This window comes from Pelodiscus sinensis, chromosome 30, assembly GCF_052426305.1.
Source record: "Pelodiscus sinensis isolate ZL-2025 chromosome 30, ASM5242630v1, whole genome shotgun sequence".
Taxonomy (NCBI): Eukaryota; Metazoa; Chordata; order Testudines; family Trionychidae; genus Pelodiscus; species Pelodiscus sinensis.
In genome coordinates this window covers 11,572,433-11,585,972 of record NC_143081.1, presented here as the reverse complement: position 1 = coordinate 11,585,972, position 13,540 = coordinate 11,572,433, and the positions used below count along the sequence as shown (strand labels likewise).

General features: G+C 49.9%; 1 protein-coding gene across 1 annotated transcript; it reads left to right on the top strand.

Moving 5' to 3' along the window:
- Positions 1 to 6,423: 6,423 nt before the first annotated feature.
- Positions 6,424 to 9,561, top strand: LOC149521228 (olfactory receptor OR9H1-like). The gene is made up of 2 exons (XM_089774386.1): positions 6,424 to 6,435; positions 8,587 to 9,561. Exons 1-2 carry the CDS (start codon positions 6,424 to 6,426, stop codon positions 9,559 to 9,561), a joined length of 987 nt encoding a protein of 328 aa, XP_089630512.1.
- Positions 9,562 to 13,540: the final 3,979 nt, after the last annotated feature.

Here is a 13,540-nt window from a genome sequence, read left to right as displayed (position 1 = left end):
CTAGACTACATCCAGTTCCGTTGACAAAGTAAGCTGTCGATAGTGTAGACGGAAAGGACAGTGTAGATGCAATAACAGAACTCTGTCAACAAAAGGCGTTACTCCTCGTAGCATGAGGTTTACAGCCGTTGACAAAACTGCTGAGTTCTGTCAACGTTATGTTGACAGAACTCGGTGGCAGTGTAGACACAGGTACAGTTTTGTCAACAAAAGTCCACTTTTGTCGACAAAACCCTGTAGTCTAGAATTCTATGACTCCATTTGTCTCCCTTTAAACACAAGTATGATACAAACACCCAAATGAGACAAATAGACCTAGTGGGTTACGGCATGAAAATTGATGGGTGACATGAAATTATTTACCCAAAGAACCTCTGAGTTTTCTATATTTATGTGCATAAGCCCATTTCATAAGGCATGTGTGGGCCTGAGGTTAGGATGGGATCGTTTTCCATACTATCAAAAGGGAGGGGGCTGATAAAAGGTTCAGCGATACTGCAGAGTGACCACCGGGGGCAGCGAGTGCAGGGGACATTACACTTCAGAGAGACCACCGGAGGTCATGGACGTTGGGGGCATCCCCCTCAAACCTGAATAAGGTCCATGATCTCCACCCTGGACCAGGAAGGTGCCCACGTTCTCCAGCCCCTGTCAGGCTCCTGGGAGCTGGCAGACTGCTCCTGGGGAGCGGTGGAGGGCTGGATGCAAATGGCTTGCTGGCTCCTGTTTTGGGGCTACTGAGTCAGGAGCCCCGGTGGTCACTGCTGGCTCTGAGTTGGCAGGCTTGGAGCTGGCACAGGCACTGTGCCCAGGGTCTACCCCTTTAATGTCTCTGGGGCTGGGGGAGAGGAGAGTAAGTTTTCCTGGCTGTGCCCAGAGTGGCCATCAGGGCTCCCTGGAAAGGGCCAGAGGCCCCCTATTTCGAATTAAGTGTCTACACAGCACTTAATTCAAAATAGCTATTTCAAATTTGGTGTTACTCCTCATAGAATGAGGTTTACCAAATTCGAAGTAAGGGCTCCACTATTTTGAATTTATTTCGAAATAGCAGTTTGCCTGTGTAGATGCTATTAAAGTTAATTCAAAATAACTGCAGTTATTTCAAATTAACTTTTTAGTGTGGACATACCCCTTGAGACAGATGATGTGGGGAAAGCTGAAGTACTCAATGCTTTCTTTGCGTCTGTATTCAAGGACAAGGTCGGCTCTCGGACTAATTCGCTAAGTGACGTAAGATGGGATGAAGATGGACAGCCCTTGGTGGGTAAAGAACAGGTTAGGAACTATTTAGAAAAGCTAAACATACACAAATCCATGCGTCCAGACTTAAATCATCTGAGGGTATTGAGGGAGTTAGCAAATGTCATCACTGAGCCTTTGGCCATTATCTTTGAAGAATCATGGAGATTGGGAGAGATCCCGGATGATTGGAAAAAGGTAAATGTAAGTGCCCATCTTCAAAAAAGGGAAGAGGGATGATCCAGGGAACTATAGGCCAGTCGGTCTTACCTCAGATCCTGGAACAATCATGGAAGGGATCCTTAAGGAATCTATTTTGAGGAACTTGGAAGAGGAGAAAGTGATCAAAAAGAATCAGCATGGATTCACAAAGGGCAAGTCATGCGTAACCAATCTGAGTAACATCTATGATGAGGCTCTGTGGACATGGAGAAGTCAGTGGATGTGATATACCTTGACTTTAGCAAAGCTTTTACTACGGTCTCCCACAATATTCTTGCCAGCAAGTTAAGGGAATGTGGATTGGATAAATGGACGAGATGAGCTACATAAGCTGACGAGAAGGCCGGGCCCAGTGGGTCGTGATCAACGGCTTGATGTCAGGATGGTGGTCCGTTTCTAGCGGAGTACCCTAAGGTTCGGTTCTAGGACCGGTTTTGTTCAATATCTTTATTAATGACCTGGATGAGGGGATGGATTTCACCCTCAGCAAGTGTGCGGATGACACTAAGCTAGGGGGAGAGGTAGATACTCTTGAGAGTAGAGATAGGGTCCAGAGTGATTTAGACAAATTGGAGGGTTGGGCCAAAAGAAATCTGATGAGGTTCAACAAGGACAAGTGCAGAGTCCTGCACTTGGGACGGAAGAATCCCAAACATAGTTACAAACTGGGGACCAACCAGTTATATAGTAGTTCTGCAGAAAAGGACCTGGGGGTTACAGTGGATGAGAAGCTGGATATGAATCAACAGCAGGCTGCCATCTGGGGGATCCATCAGCAGGGCTGTCAGGATCCAGGAGGCCCTGAGGGAGGGTGTTCACCCCAAGAAGCCCTCGGAGCCTCCCCAGTCCTCCTCACCCGGGGCTCATGCCCCTTTCCTCCCTCCCATTCCTTCCTTCCACTTACCCCTTGCCAGCCCCCCTTCCTGATGTCAAACAAAAGACACCTATGTTCAAAAACACAAACTGGGTTTATTGAACAAAACTGGGGAGGAATGGACCTCTGGGGAGACTGGGAAAAGGAGGCACAACTGAAACATTGTAGGGGGCGCTGAGCCGGGCTGCTGGGCCGGGCGGGGACAGGGCCGCACATGAGCCGCACTTCCGGGCCCCAGGGGGCATGAATGACTTTGGCCAGCCCTGCCCTTGGGGTGTGTACAGGACGGATTTCTCATGTCCTGGTCTGTTTCTCAGCTGCATCTTTCAAATGGTGGGTTTTTGCCTTGAATCTGCTGCAACAGCAGATACCGGTTAGACTTTATACCAAAGGTTGGGGGGTTGGGTTTTTCTCTCATGGGGTTTCTCTCTGTTCAACCTCAAAAGGGTAATTTCCTCCCCCCGCCCACCTCGAGCTACACGCACGACCCTTGAGTGAGCTCGGATGCTAAAATTAGCAGTGTAGCCTCAGCAGCACAGACTAACTACCCGCAGCCATCTGAGATCCCAGGTACGGACACAGGTGTGTATCACCAGCCACTGGCTCTGCTGCCCTGTTCTCATTGCTCAGTCGATGCTGCTAAGCTGATCAAAGCTGGGGAGTGACACCTCTCACTTGTAGGACGGACAAACCCATCTTTGAGCTTTAAATAGTCTCCATTTCCCGTCTATTGACTTGTTATGTCCTCATGACTGGCTGAAATGACATGATGAAGATACTTCACACACCTGAATGTTTAGAGCTCCATGCGTATTGGATGCTGTTCTGTTTCTAGACACGTATTATGGAGGGAGAAACCAAACGCCCATCGTGGAATTGATCCTTGTCACGTTTGGGAATGACTCTAGAGGGAAATCTAGAGGATTTCTGTAAAGGGAAATCCTGTCTTACTAATCTGTTAGAGTTCTTTGAAGGGGTTAACAAACATGCGGACAAGGGGGATCCAGTAGATATAGTATACTTGGATTTTCAGAAAGCCTTTGACAAGGTCCCTCACCAAAGGCTCTTGTGTAAATTACATGGCCATGGGATAAGAGGGAAGGTCCTTTCTTGGACTGAGAACTGGTTAAAAGACAGGAAACAAAGGGTAGGAATAAATGGTACATTTTCAGATTGGAGAGAGGTGTACCCCAAGGGTCAGTCCTGGGACCAATCCTTTTCAACTTATTCATAAATGATCTGGAGAAAGGGGTAAGCAGTGAGGTAGTAAAGTTTGCAGATGATACCAAACTGTTTAGGATAGTCAAGACAGAAGCAGACTGTGAGGGACTCCAAGAAGATCTCACCAAACTGAGTGATTGGGCAACAAAATGGCAAATGAAATTTAATGTGGATAAGTGTAAAGTAATGCACATCGGGAAAAATAACCCCAACTATACGTACAGTATGATGGGGGCTAATTTGGCTACAACAAATCAGGAAAGAGATCTTGGAGTTATCGTGGACAGTTCTCTGAAAACTTCCACACAGAGTGCAGCGGCGGTCAAAAAGGCAAATAGGATGCTAGGAATTATTAGGAAAGGGATAGAAAATAAGACACAGAATATCTTACTGCCCCTGTATAAAACTATGGTATCCCCACATCTTCAATACTGTGTATAGATGTGGTCTCCTTACCTCAAAAAAGATATTTTGGCCTTGGAAAGGGTTCAGAAAAGGGCAACTAAAATGATTAGGGGTTTGGAACGAGTCCCATATGAGGAGAGGTTAAAGGGACTGGGACTTTTCAGTTTAGAAAAGAGGAGACTGAGGGGGGATATGATAGAGGTCTATTAAATCATGAGTGGTGTGGAGAGGGCTGATAAAGAAAAGTTATTTATTAGTTCCCATAATAGAAGAACTAGAGGACACCAAATGAAATTAATGGGTAGCAGGTTTAAAACTAATAAAAGAAAGTTCTTCTTCACACAGCGTGTAGTCAACCTGTGGAACTCCTTGCCAGAGGAAGCTGTGAAGGCTAGGACTATAATAGGGTATGTCTACACTACCCCGCTAGTTCGAACTAGCGGGGTAATGTATGCATACCGCACTTGCTAATGAAGCCCGGGATTTGAATTTCCCGGGCTTCATTAGCATAAGCGGGGAGCCGCCATTTTTAAATCCCCGCTGCTTCGAACCCCGTGCAGCGCTGCTACACGGGGCTCGAACTAGGTAGTTCGGACTAGGGTGCCTATTCCGAACTACCGGTACACCTCGTTTCACGAGGAGTAACGGTAGTTCGGAATAGGCACCTAGTCCGAACTACCTAGTTCGAGCCCCGTGTAGCAGCGCTGCACGGGGTTCGAAGCAGCGGGGATTTAAAAATGGCGGCTCCCCGCTTATGCTAATGAAGCCCGGGAAATTCAAATCCCGGGCTTCATTAGCAAGTGCGGTATGCATACATTACCCCGCTAGTTCGAACTAGCGGGGTAGTGTAGACATACCCATAGAGTTTAAAGAGAAGCTGGATAAATTCATGGAGGTTATGTCCATAAAAGGCTATTAGCCAGGGGATAAAATGGTGTCCTTGGCCTGTTTGTCAGAGGCTGGAGAGGGATGGCAGGAGCCAAATCGCTTCATCATTGTCTTCGGTCCACCTTCTCTGGGGCACCTGGTGCTGGCCACTGTCGGCAGACAGGATACTGGGCTAGATGGACCTTTGGTCTGACCCAGTACGGCCGTTCTTATGTTCTTATGTTATGTTCTTATGTTCCTATTTTCTCAGCTTTTCTCTCTCCTACCAGCCGAGCATTTTTGTGTTGCGCTCCACTTCACTGATCTGTACGTAAATGCCAGTGACCAAATTGTGCAAGAAGCTGATCTTCTGAGCATTCCTGGATCTCCTCCCCACCTGCTGAATCCTATTATATTCCCATTCTATTGAGTGGGCTCTTCTATTGTCAATTACATGAGGGAAATGAGGTGAAGTGTTTTGCTGCCTCCTTGAGTGAAAGTAGAACACAACTGTAGATGGGAAAGAAACTATGAAACTCTGTGCAGGGATGGGAGTTTTAGTGTCCTTCTCTGTGTCAATCCTGCCTTTCCATACACTTACCAGAGTGGAGGCACTTCTGTTTCTGTTCATACTCAGAGGAGCACAGGTGTTGATGCAGATGTGAAATGCACACAGGGGGGATGGGACAAAATTGTGCGGGATCATTAGCTCTGACTTCTCTCTCCACCAAAAGAAAAGGAAATGAATGAATTGAAAAGAACAGGACTTGAGCACCCAACAGCAACCGGCAACTTTGCCTATCGGCCTCCTTCCTCCCCGGGTGAAATGCAAAGAATGTGCAAACAATTTACCAAAGTGTCAGTAGAAAGTGAATTAAAGAATTAAGTCTCTCTACACTACGTCTTCTGCTCTGTTAGTTCATACCCCACTGTTGTAGGACCAGGGGCAGGTGAATAACAGCCCAAAGCCCAAATCGGGTCTGCCAGCATTAGCTTCTTGCAGGCCTCTCCCTCTATATTTACTTGCTGGTGACAGGTACAGGCAATCACAGCCCTGGTTGGACAAAGATCACAATTCTTGGCCAATGGGAGTTGCAGGAAGCAGTGTTCTTGTCTGCACTGCTTCCGGCTCCTCCCACTGGCCAGGTCTGGGGACCCACATATGTTCCACAAAGAGGACAGAGAAACCCGTCGCTGGAGACATTGGGGAACGACTGGAGTACCCAATGGGAGCAATTGCTGAAATGACGTAAGACACGTCTACGAAGCAAGGAGAAGCCACCTCTGGTCCTGCCAGCTGACTCAGACTGAGGTGAAGTTTTATTGCTGAGAAGACTTTCAAGTCTGGGAACGTTCCACATCACTGGTCCTAGATCCCTCGTTCCAGCAATGAAACAGCCCCATGAACCTTCGTCTGCTGCCACAGGCCAGCTGCACTGTTTCTCTCATGCAGTTCTTCTTTCATGCACTTTTGAAATCCACCCAAAATTGTCTTGTCTTTCCATTGTAGTAGTGACATCCCCCGCTATAGCCTCATGAAGAGAGGCAGAGCTAACCCCGCATGACCTTTGATCCTAAATGCATTGATTGGACGGATGGGTTATGAGGTAACACAGATCACTGAACCGTCCATCCCAGCCCACTCCCACTGGGGCCATCAACTCCCACCACCCAACCGGCCAGTCCCTCCGTGTGCTGGGTGCTCTGGTCTGGCCCGGCCAGTCCGATCTGGTGTTCACAGACAAGAGCAAGCTAATGAATAGAGAGTATTTTGGCAAGACGGTGTCATTGGAAACATTGGGATTTGCTGCATTTGATGATCCCATTTGTACACCTGCCTTAGTTTTGTCTCTCTCATTATGAATACGGAGCGTGTATCTTTATTCCCAGTGTACTCACACAGCAGTACCCTACTGGGGAAGGGGCTTTCAGTGCAGACAGATCGCTGAGCCCTGTAATGAGACATTAGGGAGAACAACAGGCCTCAGGAGATGCCCAACTCCCACAGGGCAACTGTTCCTCAGAACGCTCCAGAGAGACCACAATTAACAGCTGTGCACAGGGTCAGGGGATCAGACCACGTGACTCAGGGTCTCTCCTCCCATGTTGTTTTTCCACAGCCTGGTCCAGGGAGCAATTTTGAAACAAAGGATCCCCCCTTTGCCAGAGCTATATAAGGCAGGGGGCGGAATCAGCCCTTTTCACTCCCCGCATGAGGGAACGCAGGGAAGGGGCTGAGGAAGACAGACTGAGCTGAGGGAAGGGCTGGACCCAGGCTGGATGTGTCGTACTAGGTGTCTGGAAACCCGAGCGCCCCAAGCTGCAAAGCAAGGGCAAATTGTGCTTTGAGACACTGCCAGGCGGCTGCTGTCATCACTGAGGTGAGAATCTGCTCGTTCCCCTGACTCAGTCCAGGATTGGTCGACAAAGGTTTCTGTTGTAAGCAGATCCCCGCCTAGACTCACGTGCTGAGCCAACAATCAGATGATCTGGCACAGCAGGGCGGCCATCTTTATTTTAATGAAGCCAGGGACATTTTAATCCCCGTTTCATTGACTATGTTGGGTAGCCTAGTTTACATGGCTCTATCAACAGAGCCATGTAGTCTAGATACACCTTTGTGTGTGTGTGTGTGTGTGTGTGTTCCTTTACAAGATATGCGCTAGGACGTGAGTTATCCCTCTCCACTCTCAGAACACACAGTAGCAGAGTGCAGGTATGTTTCACAACGGCACCTGTGCTGTTCCCTTCCCACATACGTAGCCCCTTCCCTCTCCCCAATGTTCCTGTGATTTTCTAATTCCAGTACAGAATGAATTTCATTATGTGCAGGACTATCATGTAACGTGCGTCTCTGCACAACTGGTAGGAGCTGCCAGCGCAGGAAATAATATCGATTCTAAAAATTTGCCTTAATAATAATGACTCCGTCCAGGACATGTCAGACGGTGTAGAATTCACCACTTAAAGAGGTAAATGGAAGAACGAGAGAGAGACCAAATGAGGAATTGCACCAAAACCACTAGAAGAACTCTTTGCAAGAATCATATTACGAAGAATATAGTTGGTCTTTTGGGAAATACCACAAGTATGTGTTGCGATGTGAGCGTGAAAGAGTTAGTGTGTGTGTCGGTGTGTATGCGTGTGCGTGTGCGCATGATATAATTAGACAGTGTATGAGTGTAGTTTTGAAGACTATGTTTGTAAGATACAAAAACTGTGTGTGTTTGTGTGAGACACTGAATGACCCTGTGTGTGTAGCTTCATGGGAACACGTGCTGGTATCACAAATATTTGAAGTGTGGGTGCACATGAGCCCACCTAGTGTCCAACTCTCTTTCACACCGATTGCTGGTGCCTAAATCCATTAGATTCCTTGAAAACTCATGGCTGATTTCAACAAGGGGCTTGAATTTTTCTCCACATGGCCAGTCCTGCAGATCAGACTGACCTGGGAGATTTAGTGAAGAATCTTTGAAATCTTTCAAACTGGGACCATTGAATTTTTTCCTTGTAGAAAGCAGCTCTCAGTCCCACTTCTGCACCTTCATGGAAACCTGCTGGAATTGACCTGGAGCATCTGAGATCAGGTAACAGCCTGTGTTTGGGGTGAGGCCCTTTCTCTTTCCTTTTCTGTCTCTGTTTCTCAGCTGTATTTTCCACATGGTGGAATTTTCTTTCTTTGAATCTTCTGCCGCAGCGAATACTAACAAGACCTGCAGGTGCTCTGTGAATGTCTGATGTGTTTCTGTTTCCAGATACAAATTATGGAGAAAACAGGAGGAAGAAACCAAACGCCCAACTTGGAACTGATCCTCTTAGGGTTTGGGAACGGCCCTGAACTGCAGCCCCTCCTCTTCCTGCTGTTTCTCATGATCTACATTGTGGCTGTGGCTGCAAACCTCCTCATTGTTGTGCTAGTGGTGGCTGATGTGCACCTGCACACCCCAATGTACTACTTTGTGGCCAATTTGTCCATTGTGGAAATCTGCTACGTCTCCACCACCCTGCCCAGGCTGATTGGCAGTCTCGCGACCGGGGACAGAAACATTTCTCTTCAGAATTGCTTTGTGCAATTTGATTTCTATATTATCTTTGCCAATGCAGAAAGTCTGCTGCTCACGGCCATGTGTATTGATCGGTACCTAGCGATCTGTCACCCGCTCCGTTACACTGCTCTGATGAACGGCAGGGTCTGTTGCCACATGGTGGCATCGGCCTGGATATTCGGCATTTCCTACACAATCATGCTACAAATTTTCTTTCTGCAAGTAACATACTGTGGCCCCAAAGAAATTGACCTTCTCTTTTGTGATTTTGGAAGTTTTAAACGTCCGTTTTGTGGTGCCTTCACCAAGACTATGCAACAATTGACATTTGCTTTCAGTATCATATTGAATGTTGGGATGTTTCTACTGACCCTGACATCCTACATTTGTATCATCGTCAATATCCTGAGGATCCCTTCCAGCACTGGGAGACAAAAGGCCTTTTCCACCTGCTCCTCCCACCTCATTGTGGTTTCAGTTTTCTATGTGAGCGTATTAACAGTCTATGCAGTTTCAGCGATCGATGCTCTCCCGATCTTCCACAAAATAATGTCTGTCTGGTTCCTAGTCCTGGTCCCCTTGCTCAACCCCGTCCTCTACTGCCTGAGAAACAAGGAGGTCCAGCAGTCCCTGAGAAAAGCTCTTCTGCCATTGGCTGCTTTCAGACACAGGCATGGAGTGTGAAAGGACACATTCTGACATAGAGTAAAACTAACTGGACCTACCCAGCATTGCTCGGGAAACTGGAGGAACAAAATGTAGAAAAATGGAGCTGCGGGTGCCGTAGGGACCAGGGCAGCTGCCTGAGTTGTTGTGCACGTGGGGGATGAGGCACTGTGTGCTGGTGCGGAAGGCGGCGAGGAGAGCGGGAAGAGGGTCGCTTATGTAACCTCGTGGGTAGAAGTCGGCACTGGGGGCTGCAGCTGGCAGGTATAGGACGTAGGTTGGGTGCGGTGGCCCCTGCAGTGTGGCGGGTTATTTTTTGTTTTTACAGCTTGTGATCAGGCCTGATTGGGTCCAAGAGTACCATAGAACCTCCGGGAGGACAGGTTATCCCACACGACGTTTGGTTGCGGTAGCTCTTATAGTGTCCAAGTTATTAGTGAACAAACTTACAAACAGTCTCCTTTGTGTACTAGACAGAGATGGAATGATATATTTCCTTACACATGGCCCATTGCCACCCTGACAACAGGGTTCACCCTCAATGACCTTACGTCACCTTCTTTCTCTTTGGATTCCTTGCTTTGTGTTAGTTAGACTCCCAGGCTGCGTCTACACTGGCATGATTTTCTGAAAATGCTTTTAACAGAAAAGTAGTCCGTTAAAAGCATTTGGGGAAAAGCACGTCTAGATTGGCTGGATGCTTTTCCGCAAAAGCACTTTTTACGGAAAAGCGTCCGTGGCCAATCTAGATACAGTTTTCCGCAGAAAAGCCCCGAACGCCGTGTTCCCGATCGGGGCTTTTATGCAGAAAACACTACTGTGCTGTATCCACTGGACCTTTTGCGCAAAAGTGTTCTTGCAGAAATTCAAGCGGCCAGTGTAGACAGCTGGCAAGTTTTTCCGCAAAATCATCTGATCCACACTGATTGGACGCTGGGTTGCATTTAAGGGCAGCTGAAACCGATTCCAGCAGGGCATCAGGTCAGTAGTTGCTTTTTGAGGCTCATGCTTAAAGGGACCCACCTAGACAGCCGGTTCTCTGCTTTTCCGCTTGCTTCCCTATCTCACCGAGGCAGAGCAAAGCGTTTTTCTCTGCACCTGCCTGTGTCAGTAGCTCCCATTAGGGACGCCACCGCAGTTGTCAACATGGAGCCATAACTCATCCTAGGCATGCTGCTTCAGTTTTTGTACTTGCTGCTGCAAGCATCCCAGCAATGGGTAGAAGCTGCCTTGCACCACCTGGTGCACGTCAGTCCCCTGCCTCTCTCCCTGGCCTCCCCGGGGGTCGTGGAGGAGCGGCAGCAGCACCCGGACGCCAGCGTGCCCCACCTCATCTGGCGTCTGGACACCAGCAGCAACTGGTGGGACTGCAACGTCCTGGAGCGCTGGGGAGACAGACAGTGGACCCAGAACTTCAGGATGAAGAGGGACACCTTCATGAAGCTATGAGAATGGCTCATCCCTGCTCTGCGGTATTGGGACACTCACATGAGGCCCGCCATCCCCCTCCAGGGGGGAAGCGTGTGGCCATCGCCCTCTAGAAGCGCTCCATGCCGGACAGCTACTGATCTGTCGCGAACCAGTTCGTCATGGGGAGATCCACCGTGAGAGCAGTGCTCATGCAGGTACGGCACCCACCAGCCACTGGGCCGAGAGGGAGCGGTGCTGCAAGGAGGGGACGGGCTGCCCCAGGGAAAACGTGGGGGGAGGAGGCGAAAGTGCCCCGCACCAGAGTGTTCGGTCTGTCCTGGCCGTACTACACACCACCCGCTGAGGTTGCTTCCGATAGTGGGGTGCAGGGCAGCGATAGGGACCGAACACTCCCAGCCACCTGGGCACCCCAGTGATTTGCGGTTTTCTGTGTCCCTCTGCAGGTGGTCAAGGCCATCAACCAGGTGCTGCTCTGCAGGGTGGTCCACCTCGCCGACCCGGATGCTGTCATTCGCGGATTCAGTGCTCTCAGCTTCTGCAACGGCAGGGGGGCCATCCATGGGACGCACATCCCCATCTGTTCCCCGGAACATCAGGCCTCCCAGTATATCAACATGAAGTGCAAGGGATACTTCTCCATCCTCCTGCAGGCTTTGTGTGACCACTGGGGCCAGTTCACGGACATTTATGTGGGCTGGTCCGGCAAGGCCCATGACAAACGGGTGTTCCGGAACGCCTCCGTGTGCCAGAGGCTGCAGACCGGGACATTCTTCCCTGACCGCCTCATCAGGGTCAGGAACATGGACATGCAGCCTACCCCCTACAGCTCTGGCTCATGAAGCCCTATACGGGGCACCTCAACCCCTCTCACCAGGCCTTCAATGCCAGGCTTACCAGAGCCCGCATCATGACTGATTTAGGTGCCTCCTCACTCGCCGAGCACAATATCCCTCCTGTGGTGGCAGCATGTTGCGTGCTGCACAATTTGTGTGAGCGAAAGGGGGAGGCTTTCCTGCCACCCTGGATGGCTGAGGCTGAGCACATGGCTGGCCACTATGCTCAGCCCCACAGCACCACCATCTGGGAAGCCCATGGGGGGTGGGGTGTCCAGATACGGGAAGCCCTGCGGGAGATCTTCCAAGTGTTGGAGGGGGACTGAACTCTCCCTGCATGCCCTACTGGGGCCTTCTTCCACCCTCCCCTCTTCCTCTTTCCCCTCCCTAAACTCCCTTCCTAATGTCAAATAAACACACCTGTTTTGACAACCAAAATCTCTTTTACTTTACATAACTGGGGTGGGGGGGATAGAGAAATGAGGATGGGAGAGAGGAGGGGGAAACCTGGGAGGAGGGAGCTAGAAGTGGAAGAAAGGGGAGGAAGGGAAGGGAAAGCTCAGGCTTGGGAGTCCAGCTGGCTCTCCTGTCTCACAGCACTGCGGGTGAGGGGGTCTCGGGGGGGGAGTGGGTGTGGAGGGTGGGGCAGGAGGGACAGGGGGTGCGGAGGAAGTGGGCGGGGAAGCCGGGGTTGGAGGAGGAGTGCTGGGGTGCCCTCAGGGTTTGGAGCAGGATGAGGCAGGAACCTGTCCACCAGGGTCTGGAGGTGACCTCTGAGGGCACGGCTCTGCTCCTCCAGCATCTCTAAGCTCTGCTGCCACAGCAGCAGTCCTGCCCGACCCTCCCTGGCCTCGGACAACACAGCTGATGTGCTCTGTGGTGTGCCTTGGGGGTCCTGGGTCCTGGGCAGGCTCCTGGCTCTCGGCGTCCTCCTCCTCCATGTCCAGGACAGGTCCCTCTGCCCCAGGGTCGATCACCACCCGGGGAGCATGGATGGCGTGAGACCCCAGGATGCCCGCCTCTTGCGGTCCCGGGCAGTCTTCTGGGAACTGCCAGCCTGGTCCTGGTAAGAGGGGGAGGATTGGGTGGCAGCTGGTGGCTGGCTCATCCCGTGCCAGGTGTAGGGTCTGCTGGCTGGGTGCTGACAGGCTTGCAAGTGGCACAAGCAGTGTAGCTAGACTGTGCCCTTTTATAGGCTCCGGGGCTGGGAGGGGTGCAGAAGAATTTCTCTCGTTGTGGCCAGAGTGGCCACTGAGGCAATCTGGGAAGGGCTAGCCTACCACTAGTTTGACTTAAATGGCTACACAGCTCTTCATTCGAACTACTTAATTGGAACTAGGTGTTAGTCCTTTTAAATTTGAAAGAATGAGGGTAACCTACGTTCGAATTAAGCGCTCCGCTAGTTCAAATTAAGTTCGAGCTAGCGGTTTGCATGTGTAGCTCCTATTAAAATTAATTCGAACTAACGGCTGTTAGTTCAAATTAACTTTGTAGTGTAGACATACCCATAGAGTCTTTTGTCCAGTTCTGGGCACCACATTTCAAGAAAGATGTGGAGAAATCAGAGAAGGTCTGGAGACAAGTACCAAGAATGACGAAAGGACGAGAGAACATTAATTATAAAAGAAGACTGAAATAACTGGGCTTGCTTAGTTTGGAAAAGAGAAGACTGAGAGAGGACATGAGAGCGGTTTTCGGGTATATAAAAGGGTGTCACAGGGAGGAGGGAGAAG